The sequence below is a fragment of the Neolamprologus brichardi genome, chromosome 1 (genome assembly GCF_056152115.1).
Source record: "Neolamprologus brichardi isolate AB-2024 chromosome 1, ASM5615211v1, whole genome shotgun sequence".
Classification (NCBI taxonomy): Eukaryota; Metazoa; Chordata; class Actinopteri; order Cichliformes; family Cichlidae; genus Neolamprologus; species Neolamprologus brichardi.
Genome location: NC_142104.1, coordinates 5248641 through 5274019, shown reverse-complemented (window position 1 = coordinate 5274019; position 25379 = coordinate 5248641). Strand labels below are relative to the sequence as shown.

The 25379-nt window shown below is 40.3% G+C and overlaps 1 protein-coding gene across 2 annotated transcripts in view; it reads right to left on the bottom strand.

Moving 5' to 3' along the window:
* The window catches only part of cdh8 (cadherin 8), a 101935-nt gene that overhangs the window by 40046 nt on the left and 36510 nt on the right, over positions 1-25379 (bottom strand). For both annotated transcript variants that reach the window (XM_006779702.2, XM_006779703.2), the window contains exon 3: positions 21908-22199. In XM_006779702.2, coding sequence (XP_006779765.2) covers positions 21908-22199 — 292 coding nt within the window. The remainder of the gene's footprint in view (positions 1-21907; positions 22200-25379) is intronic.

Sequence of the window (25379 nt, the reverse complement as noted above, 5' to 3'; positions counted from 1 at the left end):
TTAATACCACACCAATAATTTAAACACAAACTCGTCCTCAAAGGACGTCATTACTGTACAGTGTGTGAAAATTTACAGCCGTAGTGTTTTGGTTGAAGGGCATGTGGTGGCTAAAAGGTTCCTCGTGATAAAGACGCGGGGGTCTATCCTTATGTTTTACCAAGCGACAGAAATAATAGGGCTCACACTTCCTATTTACTCTGTACACTGGCTCGGTGATAGGAAATCAATAGGAATCTTTCTTGAACCAGAGAGGGGATAAATTGGGAGATGCAGCCCAGTGTGACACACAATGGCTGCGGAAGGACGCTGCGGCTTATTTTCAATAACACATTGTGCTGTAACACAGCTTGATCTGTATAGTCTGCTTATTTCCTTAGAAGAAATATAAGTATAATCAAACAGAGCGAAGTAGTAAAACTTGCTGTGCAGAACAAGGAAAAAAGACAAAGTTTTAGCATTAAAATCTTCTGAAGCTTTATCTTTGAATCGAGATTTTTATTTTACCTGTCAGCAGAATCTTCACTTTTAAACCACAAGATTTCTGCCAAAAAGAAAGCATTATTAAGTGTCCAGAAATGGGAAAGTTCCATTATTATGCTCATTTTCCACAACTAGGATATACTGTAGGATCAGCTGCTGTACAAAAACCTTTGCCCAGTTTCTGACACAGCACTAAGTCTTCATTATAATGTTTACTGCATACACATACTGGTTGCATTTTCTAACTGATAAACTCCTCTTTTTCCTGTATTGCCCCAAATTCACCCTCAGCATGCTTAGTACAATTCAGCAAATCGCACCGCAGGAAAGCACTCCTGAGTTCAAGTACCATCACACCTATAATCACTCCAAAGAATGTGTCATTACAGTTCATTTACTAACACTGGAATGCTACAATTCTCCTCCACATCTGTCTGTCCAACAAGCATGGCAGCTGTGTAGCATCTCAGCTCTTCTCAGCTTGGACCAGCTCAGAACCGTGAAGGGTAGAAGACAGGGGGCATTCATATGTATGCAAGCACTGAGCCATGGAGAAGGGATATCACTGAGGCATGGGGAGAGCTGTGGGCTGCATGAGGCGTGGTGCTAACAGTGCCCTGCTGTGAGCCCTACCCGGGTAAAACAATACTGTTTATGTCTGACTGGCTTTACACTGTGGGTGTTGAAAGACAGAGAGAGAAACCAGGATGGATAGACAGAAAAGAAGATGAGCGGTGTAGACATAGGTGCACAGAAGATTAAATATTTTGTTGCTTCATATGCAGATTAGACACTGATATTACTATATTTTCTTTGAGGAAAAAAAATGATAAAACAAAATTTAATTCTATTAAAACAACCTTTTTCTGAAGAGAAAAATTAAAAAAGTCATATTTGAAAATTTAATAACAAAGATTTTGTTAACTCCCAATGGCTATAGTGTGTTTCCTATATAGCTGTCTGATTTTCTTTAGCTATCTGCTCAACTAACTAATTTTATCAAAATGAAACTGTGGAATGCACTACACACAGGCACAGGTCTTTGTTTTCAGACACCAACTTTATTTCTTTTTGTACGTGATGACCGACACAGTCTGACAGCCGTCGGACACAGCTGATCTCCAGCCCCCCTCCGCTCCTCTCCCGTCTCACTATAAAGGGTAAGGAAAGCATCATCAGTTCCAGCACCGCCCCGTTGAGCTCACCGCACCACCCCTCCCCTGCAGCCGCGCCCGGGACCACACCTCCGCCACAGAAACTAAATCAATCAATGAATAAATAAATCTTGCCCAGCACCAAAAAGCACAAACTCAAAGCTGCCAATCAGGTGGTGACCATAGTGGAGCAAAGTAGAGCTTAAACAAGACTGAATACTGGACATGCATTCATCTTCTCATCTGAAACACAACTGCTGATGTGTGGTTTTTGTCTATATTTTACTGTATTATATGTTTGCAGCAAGCAAAACTATCAGTCACTTCAGTGCACACGATTAAGAAAAATGTGAAAGGGATACTACAATTCATTGAAGTGCTGTTGTATTTAACATTACACCCCGTATACGTACATCAGCAGACTGATGCCAGCTGTACCAGCACAGAATCTAATCAACGTGCTGCTCTGGACAGTGCGAAAGTAAAATTGTAATCTAAAAAGTAATGTAATCACGTAACTAAATCAGTATGTGTACAGATATATATGTGTGTGTGTGTGTTTCCAAACAAGAAAGAGATAATGTTTACAAAATATTTTCTGAATCTTACATCATGTTTTAAATCCCTTTCTTTCCCTCAGCTATATGCTGCAACACGTTCTCACTCCCAAAGTGTAACATTTTACGCTAGGTGACAAATCGTCAACATATTACGTTTTCAGCTACCCACCACGTTCCTAAATGACGACCTCGGAAAAATGAGGAAATATGAGAACCGTATGGACTCAATCTACACATGTTCGCTCTTTTTCTTCAAATCGCTTAGAAACACGCTATTTAACATCATTAAAGTCCTGGTTAAGGTCACGAATAAGGTTATGGTTAGGGCTAGGGATAAGGTCAGGTTTAGGGCTGGAATACAGGGCTGGAACGTCTATTACCGCGGGAGCGTCATTGCACTGGATTTCGCCCATAACCCGCCGCGTACCATAAGAACGCCGAAGGTCTCCTTTCGCGTTCCTGAGGAACGCCACGGGACGTGACAAAACGTCGGCATGTTACGCCTCGGGAGTGAGAACGGGCTGCTATATGACCATGTGCTAGTTTTTCATAAATTGCAACTCTTAAATCCAGAGGGACTTTTGAGTCTAACTGGTATTGTGATATATCATGTCCTAAGGTCAATTTGACAGCGTATTGGAAAAATCTTCACAGAAATTTCTTTTTTTTCCAGCTTGCTGCCAGGGATTATTGCATTACTATCAGCAATACACTTCCAGCTATGGAGTGCAGATTAAATGAATTAAAATCTATTCTGAAATAGGGAAGCAACAAATGGAGTAACTGGTGACAATTGTCAACTGCATGTTTACTGTAGCTGTAAATATCTTTATTGACGCTGTCTTTTTCAGAAACTATGTTTAAAGTCTCATAAGCATGAAATTTATCCAAGCATACTGACCATGTAATACTCTTACTGGTACTTACTACATAGTATTTACTGATTAAATGAATCCAGCCCCCACTTAGCCATCCGACCTAGCCTCAACCACTGTGACCCCCACCACCATCACACTCACACACACAAACCAACCGAACCTTTTTTCTAGGTCAAAAAGATGGTCTGTCAAATCCCTTTTTGTGAGATGGCTTGTCTATGAGGCTGGACTGTCCCCCGATGGCACCATTGCAGTGACAGGAAAGTGATTATGTATTGATCATGATCACATAGACACTGGTGTAGCTCTCCCTCCTGTCTGTGGGCAGAGAGGATAATAGCTCATGATCAGACAGGTAGACTGACAGCCCATCTCTCCAGGCAGTGCTGCGAGCACTATTTTTGGACGGTACCACCTATGCAATTGAAATTCATGTTCACGGATGGGGAGTAATGCAAGAATTAAGAGGCGATTAGCACTGCGAGGCAGAGTATTGTCAAACACAAAGTGTAGCGCGGTGCTGTAGTGTGGCAGGCCAAAGCTCTTGATAACACAGAAAACGGTTGTAACGAGGTGGAGAAAACAAGCGTGTCGAGGCATCCTTTCATCCATCCAACCATCCCCGTCCATTTATTCTCTCAGAGGAGAAGATGACATACTTGGAGCACCGCCAGTTGATTTTCTGACAGTAGTCAAAGCCACTTTGAGATTCCTGGGCTACAGATGGGCATTTATGGCAACAATGCAGATGGGCATTAAGAAAAACCCTTAAACAAATAAGCATGCTCATAAACACCTGGCATGTGAGAATTTTTCTCATTTACCAGTGCAGCCTCACACCTCCATTGTCACCATTTTCACTCATCTACAGCCCAGACATCTTCACTAAGATGATTTACATTAATATGAGGCAGATGTAAGTATTTTACAAGGCAGGATGGTGAGGTTAATAATTGCAAAGCAGGGGAAAAGGGGAAGAAACAAAGAACACATCAGTGTTTATAACAGAATTAACGCATACTCATGGTAAGCTGCATATTTAGGCAGGGCTTCAGCGTGCAGGTGAAGAACGGGTTAAACGAATGAGGAACAGCAAGGAACAACTTGCACCAGATTTTTTCTTTAAAAAAATGTAATGGCTATAATTATTTGTCTCTCGCTCATGTTCCGCGGTAGGATTGGGCAGCATTGGGTATCTAGTGTGCATGCCCTGACTGGGATTCAAACCCTGACCTAATGTTGCAAAAACAGTGATGCTGCCACTACAGTTTCCAGCTGCATCATCATAAACTCAGCAGGACTGCGGAAGGCAACACTGGAGGCCAACTCCAAGGCAATGACACAAGTCGCCATCTTATCACTAAGAGCGAATACAGATATAGATTTAGAAATGTAGTGATCATCAACCTGTATGCCAAGAGTGAACGAGATATCATCTCACAGTGATCCACGATGAGGAAATCATGATATCACTCTGGTTTGGCTGAACGGCTACAAACATGGGGGAAAGCGATTGGGACTGAACGAGTGGAGTTTCCAGAAGGCAGAATAGCAGATATACGGGACAGCTAGAAGTACCTGGGTATCCTGAAACTGGAAGAGTGGCTTCAGCAGATTCTCCCTGAGGGGTGAGATTGTTTTTTTGTTTCTTTTTTTTCAAGATAAGATATGGTTGTCAGCATCCAAGAAATAGTTCCCCAGAGCCAATGATGGATAAGGGATGCTGCACCTTTGAAGAGTATGGGGACCGTTACACTTAAGCACTTACATTGTCATTGTTGTAGTACAATTACTAGTCTTTTATAAGACAGAGAGGGAGCCGTCACAGAGAAACCGGAGCCGGCGTTTGTGTGTGTGTTTATGTGCCGGTAACGTGTGTCTCTGTGTGTACATGACATCTCCTTTTCAAGTAGTCGGCTACTGAGTCTGCTGCCTTGACAAGCCATTTACAGGAACGGCAGGAACAAAATAATTAAGAGGGTCTTTTGTTCCCCACTGATGGCCCTGACATATGCCGCCATTTTAAAGGGTTGTGTCATTGATTCACTTTAATTAGTTCATAGGAAATGTGTGCAACATGCAGATAGAGTTCAGGACTGGAAGTCGAGGACGGAAAATTGGGCACTTCACATATTTAATTGCTCCCAAGGCATTTACAATGGCAAGGTAATAACAAAGAATAAGGCAAAGTATATTGTCTAATGAACAACTTTATCATGGGTAAATGAACAAAATGTTGCTTAATTTGGGAACTCTGCCACAGGGGCGAGGGTGTTTAATGTGAATTATTCTTCCTCAATGGAAGAAAAAAAAAAACATGTTTCAGCACAATGCAAAACTGAGGTAGGAAGTGATCTTGCGGTTAATATTTTTACCACCAGCTCCTGAGTGTGGAAACCAAAGATCAAATTTATTACTTAATATCAGAAATGAATTGCTTGTGTACATTGTGCCTAAAATACCCTTAACAGTGTATGTAGCCCTGTACTGTTCCAGCTGAGCTGCTCAGTGGTCATGAGAACACCGGGGAAGACAAATCCCTGTGTGTACGCCGATTTATTCTGTGCATGCTCGCACGGATAATATTATAAGCATCCTATCAATTGAAAGCCACAGTAGAATAACACAGTTATTGGGATATGGTATATTTGTATATATCTATGCATGATATTGCACAGTCTAACATCCTATTTCACAATCCTTGTTTAAACACAAACTGTGCGGTTTCCCTACTGATCAAGTTCAAGCTCCTCGCAGTGCATTAACAGCAAATGTCCTCAGGATCAAATCTTCCAGAAAAACATCAGGCCACATCAGTGGGGAGAAAAAGAGCAGCAGATAACTCAGCAAGGTTCCCTTGAAACCCAGACAAGAAAATAGACATGAAGAAGACTTGCTGATTCAATAGAAGGAAAAAGCACTACCAAGCCAGAGGAACTTGAAAATGAGATTTTTTTTTCCTTCAATGAGTTATGTCTCTTAATGTTCAGTTGTGGTTATGCTTAACGGCTGTGGAACCATTTTCTCGCAAGCTTTTTATTACGAGTTTTGAAGTCCTAGTCTAGATAAACATAAAGAAGTCCGACTGTTTGGGTTATTTTCACTGAGATATTTGTCTGTGTGTGTGTGTTTCTGTCCTCTTATCTGTGTTTTGAAGCAAGTGGGGGTCAGTTATAATGATTACAACAGATTTATTTATTTAAATGTGACTGGGATGACAGTTCACAGGTTGTTTGATTATCTTACCAGGCCTCTGTCAATCACAAGATGGTGAATCTTTCAAATGTTCTTAAAAGTAAGTAAAAGGCTAAATTTAATCTAAAAGCAAAAAAATAAATATTTCAAAAAGTAGATTTTTATATGCATTAATACATTTTAAAATAACACTCGAGTCCTTGTAAAACTGGATAGTATACTGATTGACAATAGCCTTTGCAAATAAATAGACTTAGTTTAGATTTTTGTAATAAAAAAATTTGATTTGCTTTAGTTGCCAGCGTGAACATTGACGTTCATTCATAGTGTGTTATTTTCATATTCTAGGGAGAGCAGCAGCAGTGATAATAATATAGCATTAAAAACAAAGGACAGAACTGGGGGGGGGGGCATTAAAATCCCTCCCTCCGCAACGACTCCCTCAGGCTGCCACTACTAGAAGGTGTTCTCTGTCGATTACATATTTTCTATTCGTATAGCTTGCAGAGGTAAATAAAATAAAATAAAAATTCAAGCCTCTCAGAGACAGTCATAGTGCACAGTCTGCAGCCCATAACTCTAGCAATTGGCCCATCTAAAAGTAATGTGTGACAGAGGTCTTCCACCTCCCACACAACTGCATTAAGACACCAAACTCAACTGAATCCAGCCATACTGTGGGTCTTAGCAGGGAGCACCTTCTAAGTAACATACACTGTCGTCTGACAGCCGTCCTGGAGCGGGAAGGGTTAAAGCATTTTCCCTGAGGAATCTTGAAACGTACTACATCTACGTGACTGGTGACTTAATGTCTCCGTCAGCCGGTAAGAGCGGTGCTATGCTGGCATCTGACAAGCAATCCATCACAGAGAACACACAGACAGAAAGCTGCACGCAGCCACATAAAGTGTCCGCACATAAGACATGCTAAAATACACGCCTAGAGTGCACGCCTGCTGACTCGTGCCGACACAGATGCGCATGCTGATCTATAATGGACGTAGGCACACAGATGTGCTCTTGTTATCATGCTTGTTAACATGTCACAAGTCACAGTGACACACAGAAACCCTCTCCAAATACTGAGCAAACATCCAGCACAGCAATAAACTCTCGAAAGGACGTGGCCAACAAACAAAAAGGGGTGGAGGGTGGGGGGGGGGGGGGGATGACTGAAGAAAAGAAGGTGGAATGTGGATTTACACTCCTAGTAATCCCAAGGTTTGTTTACACTCCCAGAAGTGAAGTGAAATTTTAAAGGGCTATCTCTGTTGCGTGCTGGAGAGCAGATTCACCCAATTACACAGCAGCCCCCAGTGTGACATAGCAAACCTGCTGTAGGATTGGCTGTGTATTTGGTTGTGCGTGTGTGTGTGTGTGTGCGTGTGCATACTTGTGTGGACACCAGACTGTGACTGTGGTAAAACTACAAACTGACTAAATCCATACTGCAGTGTTGAGAGCAATACAGCTGCCAATGCTCCAAAACACAAAAAGGTAGAGCTCAACAAGGTTGCCTGATGCCAAAAAATCAGCAGCCCGTGTGATAGTAAGACAGGCGGGTAAAACACACAGTAACACAAGTGGAATTTTGTATCACTTTGCAAAAAAACACAATAAAGATTCATCGTTTAAAGTCATCCGTGAACAAAAATATAAAATAAAAACTGAAATATGAATTTTCAGGGACATACGTTTTGATGACAAACACTGCAAAGATTTACTTGATTTATTTAACGTTCTACTTTCTCGTCATTGTATCAGACAGCTGAGCCGTGGCAACGACTGCATGTGCCAAGCCAGGGCTTTAGTTAATGGGGAGAGACATCAAGAGTAAGGCCTCGCCCGCACTGGAGATTTGATCCTTTCGTCTTATCAGCTTCTTTTTCAAATGACCTTGCTGTACAGACTTTTATGCCTCTCCCCTTTATTCTCTGCCAGTGATTGGATGGGACTCTCTAGTCTCAAATCTCTGCCACCTTGATGAATGTGTTCCACCCTCATTTATGTTGCATTGACCAATCCCTCTCCACTACAAGCTACAGTAGGCTGCACAAATCTTAACTGTAGCCACACACACACACACGAACACTCACACACACACACAAACAGCTAATAAAGATTTTTGTTAAGACCTCCTTTTTTGTCTTTCTTTATGCAGTTTCTGCTTTATTTCTTCTGCAGTTAAATTAAGTCGACGCTCTTTTGTGGGAGCAAAATGTAACTTTAAAGAGTGTTATTATGGCATTCATTGGGAAGCAATTGCTGCTTTTAATTTTAGGTACTGACTGTTGGGTGCCTGCGGGGTCCAAATAGCTATAGTTGATAGCTCAGACAATTAATAATGCAGACGTGGAGGGATGAGAGTGTGGGGATTCTTTTCTTTCTTTTCATCACTGTAAAATTAGATGTAAAAAAAAAAACATGCACACACAACATCTAACTCGCACACACGCACACCTGCACACGCTATGTTGAGTGGAAAACCAGTGAGCAAAATCCTTGCTGTTTTTGAAGCAACAAAAGTAAGTGGGATTGACGGACGCAGTGCCAGATGCAGCAGGAAATAGACGCAAAGGAGCAAAGAGGACTGAACACACCACAGGAAAATTGCACCAAAAAAAAAAAAGGCCCTACAACAATACATTAAAAATCCACAACATTCTTCTTGAATAATTAAAAGGTGAGCCATGGCTGTGTACTGAAGTAGAAAGCTTTCTGGCATCTCAGCAGATATGAGTAAGCATGCGCCAAGTTTAAGGTGCGATCTGGAACCATCCTCAGTTTGCATGCTATAGCAGTAATGTAGAAAGGACCTTCCACTCACCAGTATTACTTCAAACAGTCTCTTTCAGCTGTTATGTATCAAAGGTGATAGTACACACACACACACAAATACTTGTTTTTATACATTAGTGAGGACATCTAACTGACATAATGCTTTCCCTAGCTGCTTACCCTAACACTAACAATAAAAAATGAATGCCTAACTCTAACCCTTAGCCTAAACTTAACCACAACCTAATTGTAACTCTGGCACTAAAACTGCATTTTGAGCCTAAAAAATGCCTTCAAACTCTTGGGGACGGGAATGTGTCCCCGTAAGGACTGCTGGTCCCCACAAAGATATGTAAACATGGTACATGCACACACACCCATACACACATTCACAAAGTATTTAAATTTCATCAAAAATATCTGAAAATTAACTTTTGAAGTGTGATATTGAAGAATTAACAGATCTAAACTTTAAAAAGGGAAGAAAATCTACATCTACATGCTAATAATCAACTTTTCCCCACTGTGTTTATGCTTTTATAAGTGAAGAGATATCAAAACCAAAATGAACGTATAATCTGTGTAAAATTATAAATAAGAACATATTGTACAGTTCAGCACAGCAGAGAATGTGCAGCAAATGGTCACATCTCAGTCTGTTATCTGCAGAGCAGGGGGCCTGTAGGCAATTAGTGAGCAAGTATAGGATTGGCTGTGTAAGACAATGACTGTTTCAGCTGAGCTACACCAGATCTATTTCCAGTAAGATGTGACCTGCTTAATAAATGTAGCTGATGGCATCCACAGCAAACTTCACAGATCTCGGATGAAGATGTGAATTCTAGTACTGTCAGCTACACCTGTTGATTCAAGGATGATGTCACTGAGTTTCTTTCTTTTTTCAGGGCTGGAATAGCCAGTGAGGTAGGGCCAAACTACATCTAAAAACAGTTAGCGTAGTGCAATGATTCCTTTAAGAAATTTGCTTTACATCAGTACCACAGTAGTGCAGTGGTTAGGACTGTATGTTTTCCTCATGTCTGGGTGATTTTTCTTCAGGTACTTCAGGCTTCCTTCCACAGTCCAAGCACAAGCATGTTAGGTTTATTGATGATTCTAAATTGTTTGTGGGTGTGAATGTGACAGTGAGTGTGAAAAGTTGTCCGTGTCTCTCTGTGTTAGCCCTGTAATAGATTTGCAACCTGTCTGGGTTGTACCCTGTCTCTTTTTCCCATTACAGCTGGTATAGGCTGCCTAGACCACCAAAACTCTAAATAAGCTGAAGAATCTGGTTGGATGGATGGATAACTTAACATGTTGTGCGCCCAATTATTTCTCTAAACCCCTGCACATTTGGACCATATTTTAACAGCAAAAAGAGTCAGTAACAAAGTAGACATAGTCCAAAAGAGAACCAGAGAAACTGTGTTTAATGAAACCTTTACCACAAATGGGTGCAAAACGACACTTGACAATTGTCTGTTTTAATGTAAAAATTGTTTTTTGTTGCACAAATTTGCAGAAGCTAAGGGGAAAAGCCCCCTAATGAAGGAGCTTTCCTTTCTGATACCATTTCCCATTGCAAATCACCTCCAGCATTACTAGTAAGTCAGATAGCAGCATTTTCTGTTTGAATTATTAGTTGATTTGTTTATTGATTATGCTACAGCTCTCTGTGGGAGTCAAGCAAAAAACAAAACAAAAAGAAAAACCCAAAATGGGGCAGTCAGCTTTTTGTGTGGCTGTACAGTTTTCAATTCTATCTTTATCTAGAAGACGCTGATTATCTGATCAGTCATTTATCATACTCCTGCTATCTCTCCCATACACAGAATTCATTCAAGGTGCTTACAGGACTCATTTTGAGTTTTACAATTTATTCAGGTCTTTCTCTGAAATACACTCATCAAGTTATCAATCATTAATCAGATCTCCCTATTTTTCGCTCTCTCTTTCACACACAAAAGATGCTATTGCTTTCTTGAAGATCCGTTGCTGTAAAAAGCACTATTTTGCAGTACTACTTTTTGAAGGTATATTTTTTTTAGCTTAATATTAGTTGGTTCCCTGTTACTGAGTACAAGTCTTTAGTGTATTTAGTAAGAGGTTAAAATGGCAAAAAACAAAACAAAAAAAACCCTCCATAGTTTTAAATACACTGCAATATTGTGGTACAAAAGGTTAAATATAATATTACGTGCTTGAGTACTGCGTAAAGCAATAACACACTCAAGGCTGTGCCAAAGTCCTGCGTAGCATCACTAGAGTTGATATGCACAATAGCAGAAGGCCACCCTCTGCAGATGTATTGTAACAAACTTGTAAAACACATACACAAAGAACACTTACATTAAATAGGTCACGTCCATTAAAGAGTAATTAAAGATTGATCGCCATGCTACAAATCTTCCTCGACAATCACATCTATTGCTTTCAATGCAGCATCAGTGACAACAGATTGAATATAAGCTGATACAGTAAGTAGTTGATTGATCTAAACAATTGAACTATTCCCCTTTACATTAACAGTAATTATAGTGTTATTTAAAGTATTACTCTACCAGTCTACAAAAAAACAGGCACATGCACTAACTAAAGGCTTACTTGGCCGATTCAAATTTCCTCTTTTTGGGACAGTTATATTTTCTTTCTAAGAATATTTGATCAGATGTGTTTTTAAACCTTGCTCTAATTAATGTTTTAATGTATGTGCCGAATAAAACGATGACTGCGCCCTGGTCGCACAGGCCGAAACGCTTTTTGTTGGCATCTGGCAATTAGTGGTTGTGAGGGGAAAAGGTGTATCCATCACTACCATTTATATTTTGTGTCGTACTTTTTCAAATTTTAGTACAGCTGACAGAGTAAACAGTGTGTGTTTGCAGAGCACCAGTTGACATCTCCCATATAAGCTTCTGACAACTGTGGCAATCTGCTAGCAAAGCAATCACACTGAGGTTTTTGTATAAACACCCTCTTGATGACTGATTTAACCTGGCAGCATGCAGCAGCCTCCAGCTGGCTGCTGCCAGGTGAAGGTTGCAAGCCCATTTACAACTGGACAGGGAATACACATTTTTCCCTAGCGACCAGAAGTTGCCAGGGGGTTGCCAACTGGTCTTTAGGTGTATGTGACTGAGGTTTTACATGACTTATGTGAAATTACAAGTCATCTGCAAGGGAATTGTCATTTTCCCCACAGATATACATTAATGTGTTTCGTAATTAAACCTCCAAAAGGCTAGGAGGCAGTGATGGTTTTATAATGCAGTGTTAGACTTAAGAGTGTTTCAGATGCCTTTCAAATGAACTGGATAAATCGCGTGGGATTTACAGCTAATAAATGTTGAACTTAAGCACTGTTTTACCAAAATTACTCTAACAAAATAATGACAACAGGGAGAATGACCTTGGAAAGTACATGGATTGGCATAGCTGTGAATATGACAGACTAAAGCTACTGTTTTACTACTAAAGCTACTGTTTTAGCATTATTCGACCATCACACCCTATTGGATATGGTCTTTTTTTTTTTTACATGAAAGATATAGTTTTGTTAAATTAAATTAATATGTCATGTGATACTGATTTGGGATTTTATCCAGGCAGCCTGTTGAAGTCTGCACACAGTCTTGCACACATCTTCTTACATTTGTGGACATGCTTGCAACAGGATGCACTGTGGGCTACACATGATTAGCATTGTGTACTGTAAGTGCTGATCGAGCTCAAAACTAATAAAAATGTATGCATTCTATGTGTTGTCGTGCAAGAACACTTTGGTGAACCAGTAACTGCATGGAGTGAGATTATGGGAATTTTAGGATCCGGGGTTTTTGTTTCTTTTTTGACAGTATTTAGGATATTTTGCCCTCCTTTTGATTATTATTTTTTTATTATTTAGCTGTCTTTAAATCTCCAACTCCAGGGAAATGACAGGAAGGCCAACTACATGGCTGTAGTAGCCTTTTATAATGAGAAGTATCCATCTCAATAAGTGTTTCATTCACAGTATTAAATGAGTCTTTCATTGTGCATAAGCCGTCTCTAATGCTGGCATCAGAAGCATGCCAATTCAAAGCTGATGCATGACAAAGGCTTAACCATGCAAGTAAAGGACAGCGATGGTTAGAGTTACTACTGCAGCTAGCAATTTCATGACTGATTCATCATCTGTTTATTCTCCTAAAAAATCCATTAATCGATTAAAAATGTGGTCGTAGAATAAGGAATGGCTTAAACAATAATAAAAAAAAACTACCACTACCAGATTAGTTACTGATTCATTTTCTTCTCATTGAATAATTAACTAATATTTTTGACCCTTAGTTACTGGTGCATCAGTTTGTGTAAGTTTTATTGCATTAATCTGTACAATGCAATATTCTCAGTTAGTCTGCATGCCCACCAGTGGCCATTAGAAGGCATTGCACTATCTTTAGATGACACACTGAACTGAATCAGCCCCTCTCCTACTCTGCACTGATGCTGAATTGAGGATGCTGCGTCCTTGTTTCTGTTCTCAGAATAATTAGCTGACCTTGAAATAATGAACAGCAGTGTGTTATATTGTGACAACCACAAATCATCCTTACACGAATTTCAAAGCAACAAAACTTTCATGACTAATACTTAATTGAAAAGCAAGAAACCTGGAAATGTGACAGGTTAGTTGTATGTGATTAAACTTTTTCCTAATTATTATTCAGGTTAATACCGCAGCCTTATAAATATTTTAAAAAAGCGCATTCAGACAAACAAATTTAAAATTTAACCTTTGATTTTCTCATGTCCCATTGTACTACTGTTGACCCTGTTGCATGAAATTCATTTAATCACATCCACTCAGTGCGACAACACAGACGGCGACACTCATGACAGCCTCAGTTATTCACATCCGTCTCCCCGTCATTACAAAAAGATGCACACAAGAGCCAACGCACATGCTCTCACACATAAATAAACATGCACTCTCTCTCTCATTTACCTTCCCTTTCATGAACTTTGTTGGTTATTTATCCTCCTTGCCTTTCATTTTTCTTCTCTTTCTACTCCATAGGAAAAAGAAGAAAAAAAAGAAGTCGGACTTTGTTTGAGGAATGATGCTGTGGCTAAAGAGAAGGCAGCTTTTTGTCCTTATTCTCATTGAGAGCCTCTTGCTATTCATTGGGGCAAGGCAGCCAGTCCAGCAAGGGAGGCAATCTTATGCAGATCACATTGAAGGGCTTCATTACCTAGAAGCCAGCTACTTTTTGTTCTCCCTCGAGGGAAGAGTGAAGGAGAGCATTAGCTTAGCGAAGGAAAGCAATGGCGAGCAAAAGGGAGAGAGTGCGAGGGTGGCAGAGGTACAGAACAGGAGGAAAAATATGTGCAGAGGGTTGCAAATAGAGTGCATCTCTGCAGGCTACACAGGGGAGAAGGGACAAATTACACCTGAACAACACCATCTTTACATCTGCACTGTGGGTTCATGCTAACAGAGATGCATGTTAGAGATGTATGTGCGTGTGAAACACACAGTTTAGTATGTGTGTATGTGCGTGGACGCCTTTGTGTATTCTCAAAAAAGAGAACATACCCCAGGGGGCTTTAAAAGGCTCATATTACTGTATCTGGACCAATGACTGATGATGTTACATGCATAATTCAGAGGTGCATTGGATAATAAACAATATTTGATGAATTAGTAATACACATTTGTAGGTAATATTGAACAGCTATATGTTTTGTTTTATTTTAACTCTTGAATACCATGTGATTTGCAGCTTAGTCTGAAACAAAGAAATCTAAGTTGATAACATACAAGCGAATGTAAAAAGAATGTAGCAGTAAAAGGAAAAAAGAAGTGACCGGGCAATTAACTGGTATCACAAGTAACCAAATCAAGCATGTAAATACACTCAGATATGCAGAATGCTAGTGCCAAATGAGGTGAGATAGATAGTCGTAGCAGGTTATTTACAGACAAACTCCTCCATGTCAGTTAAATCCTTTCTGCCTCAGAGGCCTGTCCTATTCCCATTTAGCATGGCCACAAAAAGGGCAGGCTGGCACGGACGCTTCCTGGCAGTTAGACAGGCCTGAGAGAGTCAGAGCCTTGGCCAGGTTCACTGCTCTGACCCCTTCTCACCCCAGTTCAGCCTGTGAGCCACCCACCACCATCATCACGGTCCCGGTCTGCCGCATCCCTGTCCAGCCCAGGAGCCTGCTCGTCAGATGTGCCCCAGCCCGGCCCTGGCCTAGCTCTGGCCCAGCTGCCCACTATGTTAAAGGGCCAGGGGCCCCCTGCCACTCAGCCCATCTGCCAAGCTGCAGACCAGAGCCTAGGATCAGAGAAGAGAGACACAAACACCAGACACCCTCTTTCTCAGCTCTCAGCTCAAAGCTCAACTGAGAAATGCCAGATAAAAGATGCACTATAAATGGGCTTCTTTTGCTTATGTGGGTTGCTGTGACCCTGAAATACTGTTAGAGTTTATTCAAGTTAAGCTGTTTTTAATGCATTCAGAGCCATACTTTCCAAGAGCAAGATATGTTCAAGATTTACTGCAAGATCAGCACAGAACAATGATATTTTTGGTATATCGAGAAAGAGGATTTTTATAGAACATCTGGCCCAAGTGAAGCATGAAATGGTCTGAAAATATCTCAGCTGTCCCTGTATTGATCTGACCAACTGCAATGTGCAGAAAAATTCATGAGACGAAAGAATAGATAGATAGATAGATAGAAAGATAGAAAGATAGATAGATATGCTCAAACACACAGAAAGGCACAAGCTATGACAAAATATACAGCAGTATTTAATTTTGTTACGCTTCGTTGAGGTTATGTATCTATGGATCACTTTGAAAACTGCAAGCGTATTAAATCAGCTGTGATCACAGTCTACTCCTGTATGTTGGAAGCATGAGACGATCAGCTCTGATAAAGGTCTGCATACTGCTCATTTCCATATGTCTCCCCTTGATCAAGTCTGCTCATTTATCGTCCAAATCTGAGATGACAAGCCTTTACTTATTTTCCCAGCTGCCGATGGTGATGAGAGCGTAATCAGAAACATCATTAGGTCCTACATAGATGGCTGTGCCTGTTAGTCCTTTTATCGGCACCCATAATAACTCTGAAAATGCAAATCAACTCCAGGTAATCTATTAATGTCACTTCAATTTTATGTCTACGCTCCAATTTAGCCGATCTTGACACATTTGGCAGGGATCTGTGCTCTCATACAGGTATTCATTTTGCTGAGGTTTCACAGAGCATGGCCCATGCAAAGAGGAGATGGGCCATCTGTCTACGTGCCCGTTTATTAATCGCCCTGATAATGAAGCGAACTCACAGCCCAACACTCCTGGGGCAACTCCCACATGAGTTCCAACCGGCAAAACAACTTTCAGCAAGTTTGTTTCACAATGTGGCCAATTATTGTCATTTGCACCCCCCTTAGCACAGGAAGGAGGGTCTAGCAACCTCCTCCTAATTACCTGTTGTGTCACTTCAAGCAGATTTTGTAATTTCCAACTACATCACAACCCCCTTGTTAGCTGCAGACGGGTGGCAGAGCCTCATAATTCCAGCATATGGTCGACAGACATACAAGGGAATTTGTCAGCTTGTACTGGCCTTAAAGTTGAAGACCCCATTAACAGGAGAACAAAATCTGTTAATCTTGTGAGCTCTTTGCAATCCATGTGAAAGAATTAAAATTCTAATCATGGACTGGCTTGCACAAATAAGCAGCTAATTCCCTCAAGTGACACTAAAAAAGTTACAATGTAATGAAGAAACTGAGGTAGTATACCTACGTATATGGTTCATTTGATCAAATGAATGGATGATAATTTGCACCCTATTTGTGTGAGGATTAGATGATATTATAAAAACATAAAAAACAGAATTGTCCAGATTATATTTAGTGTCCACTATTAAAACTGCAATTATTAACATTTTTTAAATCTATAAAATAATTTATTAGCATGAGTATTCTGGGTATGGTTTCTCATAGTGATGAACTGAGATTGCTCACGATGTTAAAGCAATAGTCCCTAAAGGAATTACAAGCAACAAGATACAATATTAAGAAATAAACAAGAATTTTGTAACATATGGCTCATATGTCGAAGTAAATAAAAATGCAAAAATATAGGAAGACTACAAGTCATGCGCAAGACAACTGAATTACAATAAAGTTTTCAGGGGACACCACATAAGACAATGTTCACAGTAGGTAGAGGTGAAATTTGAGGGAGGGGGTCTTTCAGGTGCAATCGTTTTATTGTTGACAACCAGAGATGGGCAGTAATCCGATTACTTTTTCAAGTAACGAATAAAGTAAGGGATTACTATTGCAAAAACGGTAATTAGATTACCGTTACTTTCCCGTAGGAACGCTGCGTTACTGCGTTACTAAAACCGTGATTTTTTGCAAGAATGTCTCATGACAGTGACGTAAGCAAGTGCGACGTTTGTGACAACAGCTGTGTGCGGATCGACAATGGATCATATATCAAGTGCGGGAGAGAGTATGAGCTGCAGCGTTTAAAGCGTGGAAGTACTGACCTTACTTTGAGTTTGATTCCATAAAAAGTGACAAAAACATTAGTGTCCACTGTTCACTGCGTGGGAAGAAAACTTATTTTTACAGCGAAAAACCCCTAAACTTCCAAGCAAGCACCGAGTGTGCTACGACGTAATGGGAAACTCACAGAGAAACTGCCGTATCCTTCCACTGACCGCTGCGGCACACCTGCACCAGGGTAAACCTCCGCCTACTCTACTCCTGCTTTACAGGTGAAAATAGAGCAACAGCACCGCTAGTCTTTGACTTTATTTATTTTCTGCTGTGTTATACTTGCATCTATTTGAAAGAGTGAGTGTAAACACAAATATACATATACATATATTCATATACATATACACATACACATATACACATACACACACACACACACACACATATATATATATATATATATATGTGCTGGAATGTGCAGAAAATAGGTTTAAATATGAAACAAATTTCTTCCAGTCAGAGAATGGTGCATATAATTAAATTTTTGCTTGATGCATAAAGTTAAAAGATTAAAACAAATAAAACAAGTTTTAAAAAGGGACTTTTCCATTTGATTACATTTTGTATAATGAATTATGCAGAAAAAGTAGAATTGGGCTGAAAGATCTATCACTTTATCACCTATTCAGGTTGTAAATCGTGTTTTTAAAAAGTAACTAAGTAACTAAGTAATTAATTACTTTTGAAAATAAGTAATCAGTAAAGTAACGGGATTACTTTTTGGGGGAGGTAATCAGTAATTAGTTACTGATTACTATTTTCAAGTAACTTGACCAACATTGTTGACAACCGATCCCATTCAAACCAGAACGCAGAGGAACGGACGAAACAAAAGAAAAGATGATACCGAAAGCAAATTGAGTTTTTCCCATTTCCCATTTCTTGTGATCTGCCAACTTTACCATGAGTTTAGGAAAAATCTAATTTTCAGAAAGCTGTACGTAATTTGCTCAGATATTCACTTTTTATTGTGCTTAATCATAAATCTATCCATTTTAGGTGGAGAGTTCATAGCGAGCATGAGCCACACTAATGGGAAATGAAGTGGAATTATTCATAAAGGGTTTGAGCAGCCCAGAAAATAAAAAATAAAAAATCAGTTAACACAGTTTTGAAGAAATTTTGTAGAAGCATTTTACCCCTAGAAAACAATTCAATGTAATGCACTTACAGAAGTTCCAGCAGCTTATGCTAATGGTTTCAAATGTGTTCTGACAGATTTGGCAGATTTAGTGAAGTTAAAACCTTTGCTTTCCCCTTCATCGTATTGTTCCACTGTACCTACAGAGACAATCACTAAACAATTAAAATGTGAGTCACCTCCATTTTCAGCTATTCAGGAAAATGAAAGTCAGACAAAAGTCACAGAAAGCCACACGTCTTATCCGACTGGCCCTTTTTAAAGGAAGAACAAAAGGTATTTCTCCTTCATTTCCCATTACCCTCTATGCTCCTGCGCACACAGGATACATGGCGACCTCGGTGACCCGTGTCACATATCTCATGTGGCTGTGGGGACCGTTTCCTACGGGGGATGGTGACATTCAGTACGAGGATTCTCTATCTGGCCATAGTCCTTGACGGATAAAAGGTAGGTGTTGATATTTGTCCCTGGTCTCGCTGATACTGTGTGGATACACTCCCGATAAGCAAGGAGCGGCTAAGACATTGATGAAGTCTGAAGTGGAACTGACAAGCTCTGTAAGTGGATAACATCGTCAGGAGAAGCAGGCTGTTACGGTCTGGATTAGATTTTGATTATTTGACACAGGTGGGCTCGCGCTAAGCAGAAATTCATCAGCACACTCAGCATTGTCTCAGCTTAGTACCAAATGCAATGCAACGTTTTTTAGCAATGTGCAATATTGCATTTTAATGTTTCCCAGTTTCTTGTCACTGTGAGGATTTGCTCTCACCATCTTCATCTCTGTTCTGCTCTCTTTCCCGTGGACTTCATTAGTTATGCGCCACTCAAACCGCAGGAATCCACCGAGTCCTGTGCAAATTCTAATTTACTGTAAAGAATCCGGTGATTTATGAATATGAGGCGAGCGAGATGAACGACTTATTGTTTGTTTGTCCAGAGAGCCTAACTCTCCCCATAACACCACAGCGCATGAAAACTTAACAAGAAGGAAACCAGTTGCTAAAAGAAAAGCCTTTCAAGCTAACAACTGAGCCTTCATGAATGTTTAATTAATCAGTAGTGACAAAAGGGAACAACAATCAACAAAGAGATGCCGATTTCCATTTCTTATGCATTATTCCCACTGGCAAATCACAGAGTGCTGTCAACTACCACTTTGCTCTCTACCCTATCACTATGGTTGTTACCGCACTCCGCTGACAAAACCCTTGGAGAGCTACAGTACATTTCATTTGAGATCCAAAGCTGAGCAGCAGGGATCAAGTAACAGAGTTCAGACAAGAACAGTTCACTGTTACTTTGTGTTTACATGGATACTTTTGCATTGTGTTTTGTTCCTTTTTGCTTCCACAGCAGCAGCTAATAAGAGTCAGATACAGTTATCATGAGAAGCTGCACAGAAATATATATTTATATAGCCTTCCCTCTGAGAACCGATGCAAAGACTGCATCCTATGGGATGCACCAAATAGACTCCATTACACTCCTAACACCGTCTGTCCTGGCGAGTTATGTCAGCTTTGTGACAGATAACAAGAGGAAGCTCATTGAGGAAACACAATAACAAGTGTATACCACCCAACAACGGACCCCGGCATCCTTGCTGAACTCCTGCAATGTTAACACAGCATAAAGACACACTCTGATGTCCTTCCTGCTACTGATGGAAGCATTTTTTTTCTACAAGACTCCAGCTGCGCCGGGGTTAGTAGTGAGGCTCTCAAAACAGTGTAACAATCCACTTACAGGCTTCTGTCTGTCCTAGATGAGCTGCATTATCACATCATGCAGTGGTCATTTAAATGCATGGATGAAATAAGAAGGAGAATATATGAATATATTAGCATACAGTGCAAGGGCAAAAGTTTTGCGTACCAGTTTGAGGGGGCTTGAGGAATAGTAGCTTGCAATTAGCGTCCGTCAGTATTGTCGAGCTAACTGGGACGATCGTGGCTCAAGAGTTGGGAGTTCGCCTTGTAATCGGTTGCCGGTTCGAGGCCCGGCTTGGACAGTCTCGGTCATTGTGTCCTTGGGCAAGACACTTCACCTGTTGCCTACTGGTGGTGGTCAGAGGGCCTGGTGGCGCCAGTGTCCGGCAGCCTCGCCTCTGTCAGTGCGCCCCAGGGTGGCTGTGGCTACAATGTAGCTTGCCATCACCAGTGTGTGAATGGGTGGATGACTGGATATATAAAGCGCTTTGGGGTCCTTAGGGACTAGTAAAGCGTTATATAAATACAGGCCATTTTTACCATTACCAGTTTATGGGTGCACATGCAAACATGTTTCTCAACCATGATATTATTATAATGCTTAAATCTCGAAGTAACAGCCGTCCATATCAAGCCTTTCCTACTTTGAGGACTGTTAGGCTTAACTGTTGTGAAAGACTAATTGTAAATGCTTTTGACACAAAATAATGCAGTCCACAGAGGTTCACCCTCTTAATCTCCTTGCCATTGTTTTCAACATCAATCAGTATTATATTCTGCACTTTTAAATCCTTGGATAAACATCTATTATGGTGTGCTATAATAATTTTACAGTAACTGACGGAAAGTGCAATGCCCCCGCCCCCCACACAAAAAAAACTAACCCAAAATGGCCCTTGACCTACACAAAGTGGAGAATAGCAGATTTACGCCCTAAGGCGATATCTACATATGCTGCTGTAGCATGTCCGAAATGTGCCACTGGTGCCTTTCAGCTTGTGCAGAATTTTGATTGTGTGTGAAAATTTTAATAACTCACCAAATGCTTGCCACATGTGGTGAGTTATTTAATTTTGCAATCGAACGTCTGGCTCATGTTTCCATATTGTTAGTTCTTTGTAAGTGAGCTGTTTGTTGAGAGCCTTCCCTAAGTGTGCGTCGACGCTCGATGTTCAGTCACAGCACTGAGCTATGGGTGAAGTCCTAGTGATTTGATTTGATTTATCATTCTTGTATTTTCATTTGTGGAAAAATACTCATAGCAGGCAAGCGTGTAAATAGGCATACTCATTTCCTCTTGTTCTTATTCACTCATTATTTTTATGCAATAGCCCATTAGAGATCAGCCGTCTCGGAAATCTCACAGACTGATTAGGCTGCCGTGTGAGGCAGGGAGCAGAAATGAGCTCTGTCTGTATTGCGACTTACCAACAGCAGACATTTCTTCAACAGCGGCATGATACGGGCCTTCAGTGAACTTTGGTGCATTGTCATTTATGTCCTGGACTTTGATGATGAACTCAGTCATGGGCTCCAGAAGCTGGCCTGTAATACCATTAGTGACTTTGGCGGTTAGTGTGTATTCAGCCTTCTCCTCGCGGTCCAACCTCTTCATCGCGTGGATGTCACCTGTCTTCTCATTGATGGCGAAGATGGTGCCTGCCCCCTCACCTGCAAGGCTGTATCTGGCTGTGTCATTTTCCACCTTGTCTGTGTGAAGCTGCAATTAAAAAGAGAAGAAAAATAAAGGATGAGTTCAATTTTGTTGCAAACTTCTCCGTTTTTTTCCCAGAGTGTGAAGACAAACTTAGGGAGCCGGGTGTGAAGAGCTTTTAATGAATGCAAGCTGATATGCTCAGCAGATTCTACAAGTTCTCACCACATAAATGCAGCTAAGCATACAGTATGACCATAATGCGCTGTTTGCACTGCTGTACTCTGTGGAAACTAGATACTAAACGTGGCTCAGCATAGCCTACACTTTGCTAAATGAGGCCCGCTGGGGACAATAACTTTATAAGTTGCACAGGAAATGGACCTTAGTCTAGGTTGTTCCTCGTTATACATCACAAATACATCACACAAACATGTGTTATGGGGTATATTGCTCCCTACAGTGTGAAATTTACCGGACAAAGACGTTAGATGTCCTTTCAATGTTCATCCTACTACACTGGAAAAAATAAGAAATCCATTAAAAATTCAACAGGAAACTCTGCACACAATGATGCATTCTCTCAAACTAGCCCCAAAGATACTGGACGACGGTTCATATTTCTCATTATTTTTGTAATTACCGTTTCATTAGTTCACTAGAACTGCATGCCCGGCTGAGTGGTTGGATCCCACTCATTGCACGGGCTGAGTATAACTAATGAATTTGACGATGCAGCATGAAGCTGTTCAAATATCTGCGCTGAGAAGAGCAGGCAAAAATATTCGGCTGTTTCAAGTTAAAAGGGTCAACTGAAAGGGCACAGGATACAATGGTACGGACACAAAGAGGTCAGGGAAGAAGAGGAAGAGCCGGCTTTTGACTCAAAAGAAGCAAAGAATTTAATTTTTGCTCCTATAAAGAGACAGAGCATTTCCTGTACTTGAAAGTCACCTTTCATATAAGCCTCTTGATTCCTAAAGTGAGTTTCAGAGGGGAGGAGAAGCAACATTTACAAATCCAACATGGCTGGCAGCACTCTTCTTTTCAGTTTGTATTTTTGTCAACTTATGCGTCTCTTAAAAATGACCAAGTACACAGTCATACATCAAAACATCTGTATTCAGCAGCTTTAATTTCATTCCCTGCCACGGCGTTTCAACAGAGGTTCCTGTGGGAGCGCACTCAGGGTATAGAATAGCAAGGTAGAAATGTGTTGGTGACTACAGACCCCTAAACCCCCTGCAATGTTTTCAGAACCTGGCTTTTATGCATATACTGTCTCCGAGGTGTTGTTTGCAGACACTGACAAAGCACATTCGCTTAAATTGTCACACCTTGCACTTTTGTTTTCCTAATTGTGCCATCATTTCACATGAATGATGTAGCTCATTAACACAAATGCCTCGCAACATCCTGCACACTGAGAAACTCTTTAAATGAGCTCAAATTAATGATGGTCTGTCATTGGGTTTTTTTTGTTTTTTTAAATCCAATGCATGACTACTTGTGTGAAGTCTAAAGCCTGCAGCTCAGCATATATGACTGCATGTTGGTGCTTCCCGCAACGGGAGGCAAACTGACTATTTTAGCAGCATATTGGTTTTGGTTTATTCATTAATCATAAATATTTTTAGGTAAGCATCCTGGATTTAATCCTGGTTTGTTTCGACGTGACGCTCCACTCCTTCACTCGGTACTTATGTAAAGAAAAGAAAGAAAGAAAAAGAAAACCTTTTTGATCAGGTGCAGAGCAATACCGCGATTTTATAGTACTGTGATTGTGTCTGTTTCCATATGTAATGCCCACAGAGAGCTTACAGAGAGACGTTTTCAACCAACGCAAACGTCCCTCTGTGCTGTCATCCAACTGCACTTTGCTCTATATAAAAGTACAGGCAGGGGCTGCAGTGGACACTTTTTTATTGTTTTTAACACTCTGTTTCACTTCGGTACTGTGTCTGCTATAATCCCACTCTTCTCTGCGGCTGGCCGATGGACCAAAAACAGTTTAAAGAAGAGTAGCCCAAAGACTGGCTGTATATTTTTGACACTTCCCCCACATATTTTAATAATACCCCATTTGCCCCACTACCTGCTCTCTCCAGATAGAAAGCTGTCCATAGCTGCTCACACACTATATATACTATATATATACTTAGGGACTTCAAATGTGCTACCACCGCTGAACCATAATTTGGCCTTGAGGCAAGCTGAATCCTGCTTGTCTGCTAGTTTTGTCTTGAGGACTGGACAACTTTTCATGTCTGTCTTCCCCTGCCTCCATCTCAGTGTCTGAGAGTCTTAAAAATCAAGCCCACTGTTGCCCGCTTGCCCCAAATAAAATTCAAATAAAATTACGGCCCATGTTTATTCCAAGCTGGAGGTCGCTCCACTGAGTCACACTGCCATGTACATCTGTGCTGTGCCTGTTCTCCTATTAAACCCAGAGGACTTGCACAGGTGTAGGTAATTTTGTGGAGTTGTATTTCAGAAATTTTAAACACTTTCAAAAACAAAAATGCATTAAAAAGTGTCTAAAAATCGACTCTAAAGAACAACAACAAAACATGCAACTTATAAAGCAATCAAAATATTTTAATTAAAAAAAACACACCATAAAAATCACACTGCGAAGTGCTATAATTACTACAACCTCATGACACTTAAATAGTTTGAATAAACAAGTGAATAGAACCTACGTAAAAATAAATAAATATTTATTTAAAAATAAACAAGTTTGTATTGTATTATGGTCCCAGTACTGGCTTAATATGTGATGAGTGTGGAGATTAATTCTTGCTCTCTGAAATGCTTATCCATGGTTGTATGCTATAAACTCATCGCATGCTGGAAACGACTTACAGTATTATCATGTGACGAAATAAGATGCTGTGGTTTTCTCACATACAGTTAAATCATAAAAGCTGATTTTAAATTTAATTTTATCATATTGGTGCCTGTCTGTGTTTCTCACGTACTGGTCAGGATGCACCACAACACCTTGTACACATGGATGCTTCAGACATGGCATGTCAGATTGTTTTTCCTCATTAATTAACCAAGAAACCAAACATAATGAAAAATATTAAAATTAAGATGCTAAATTAAATAGACTGCGTCAAACACCTAACCCCAGCAAACATAAGATAGCAAAGACAGTTTTGAAGCTGAATAATCTGAAAAAAAAAAACATTTAGAAAAAAATGAATGCCCACTAAAGATGAGAACCACTGATTAAAACAC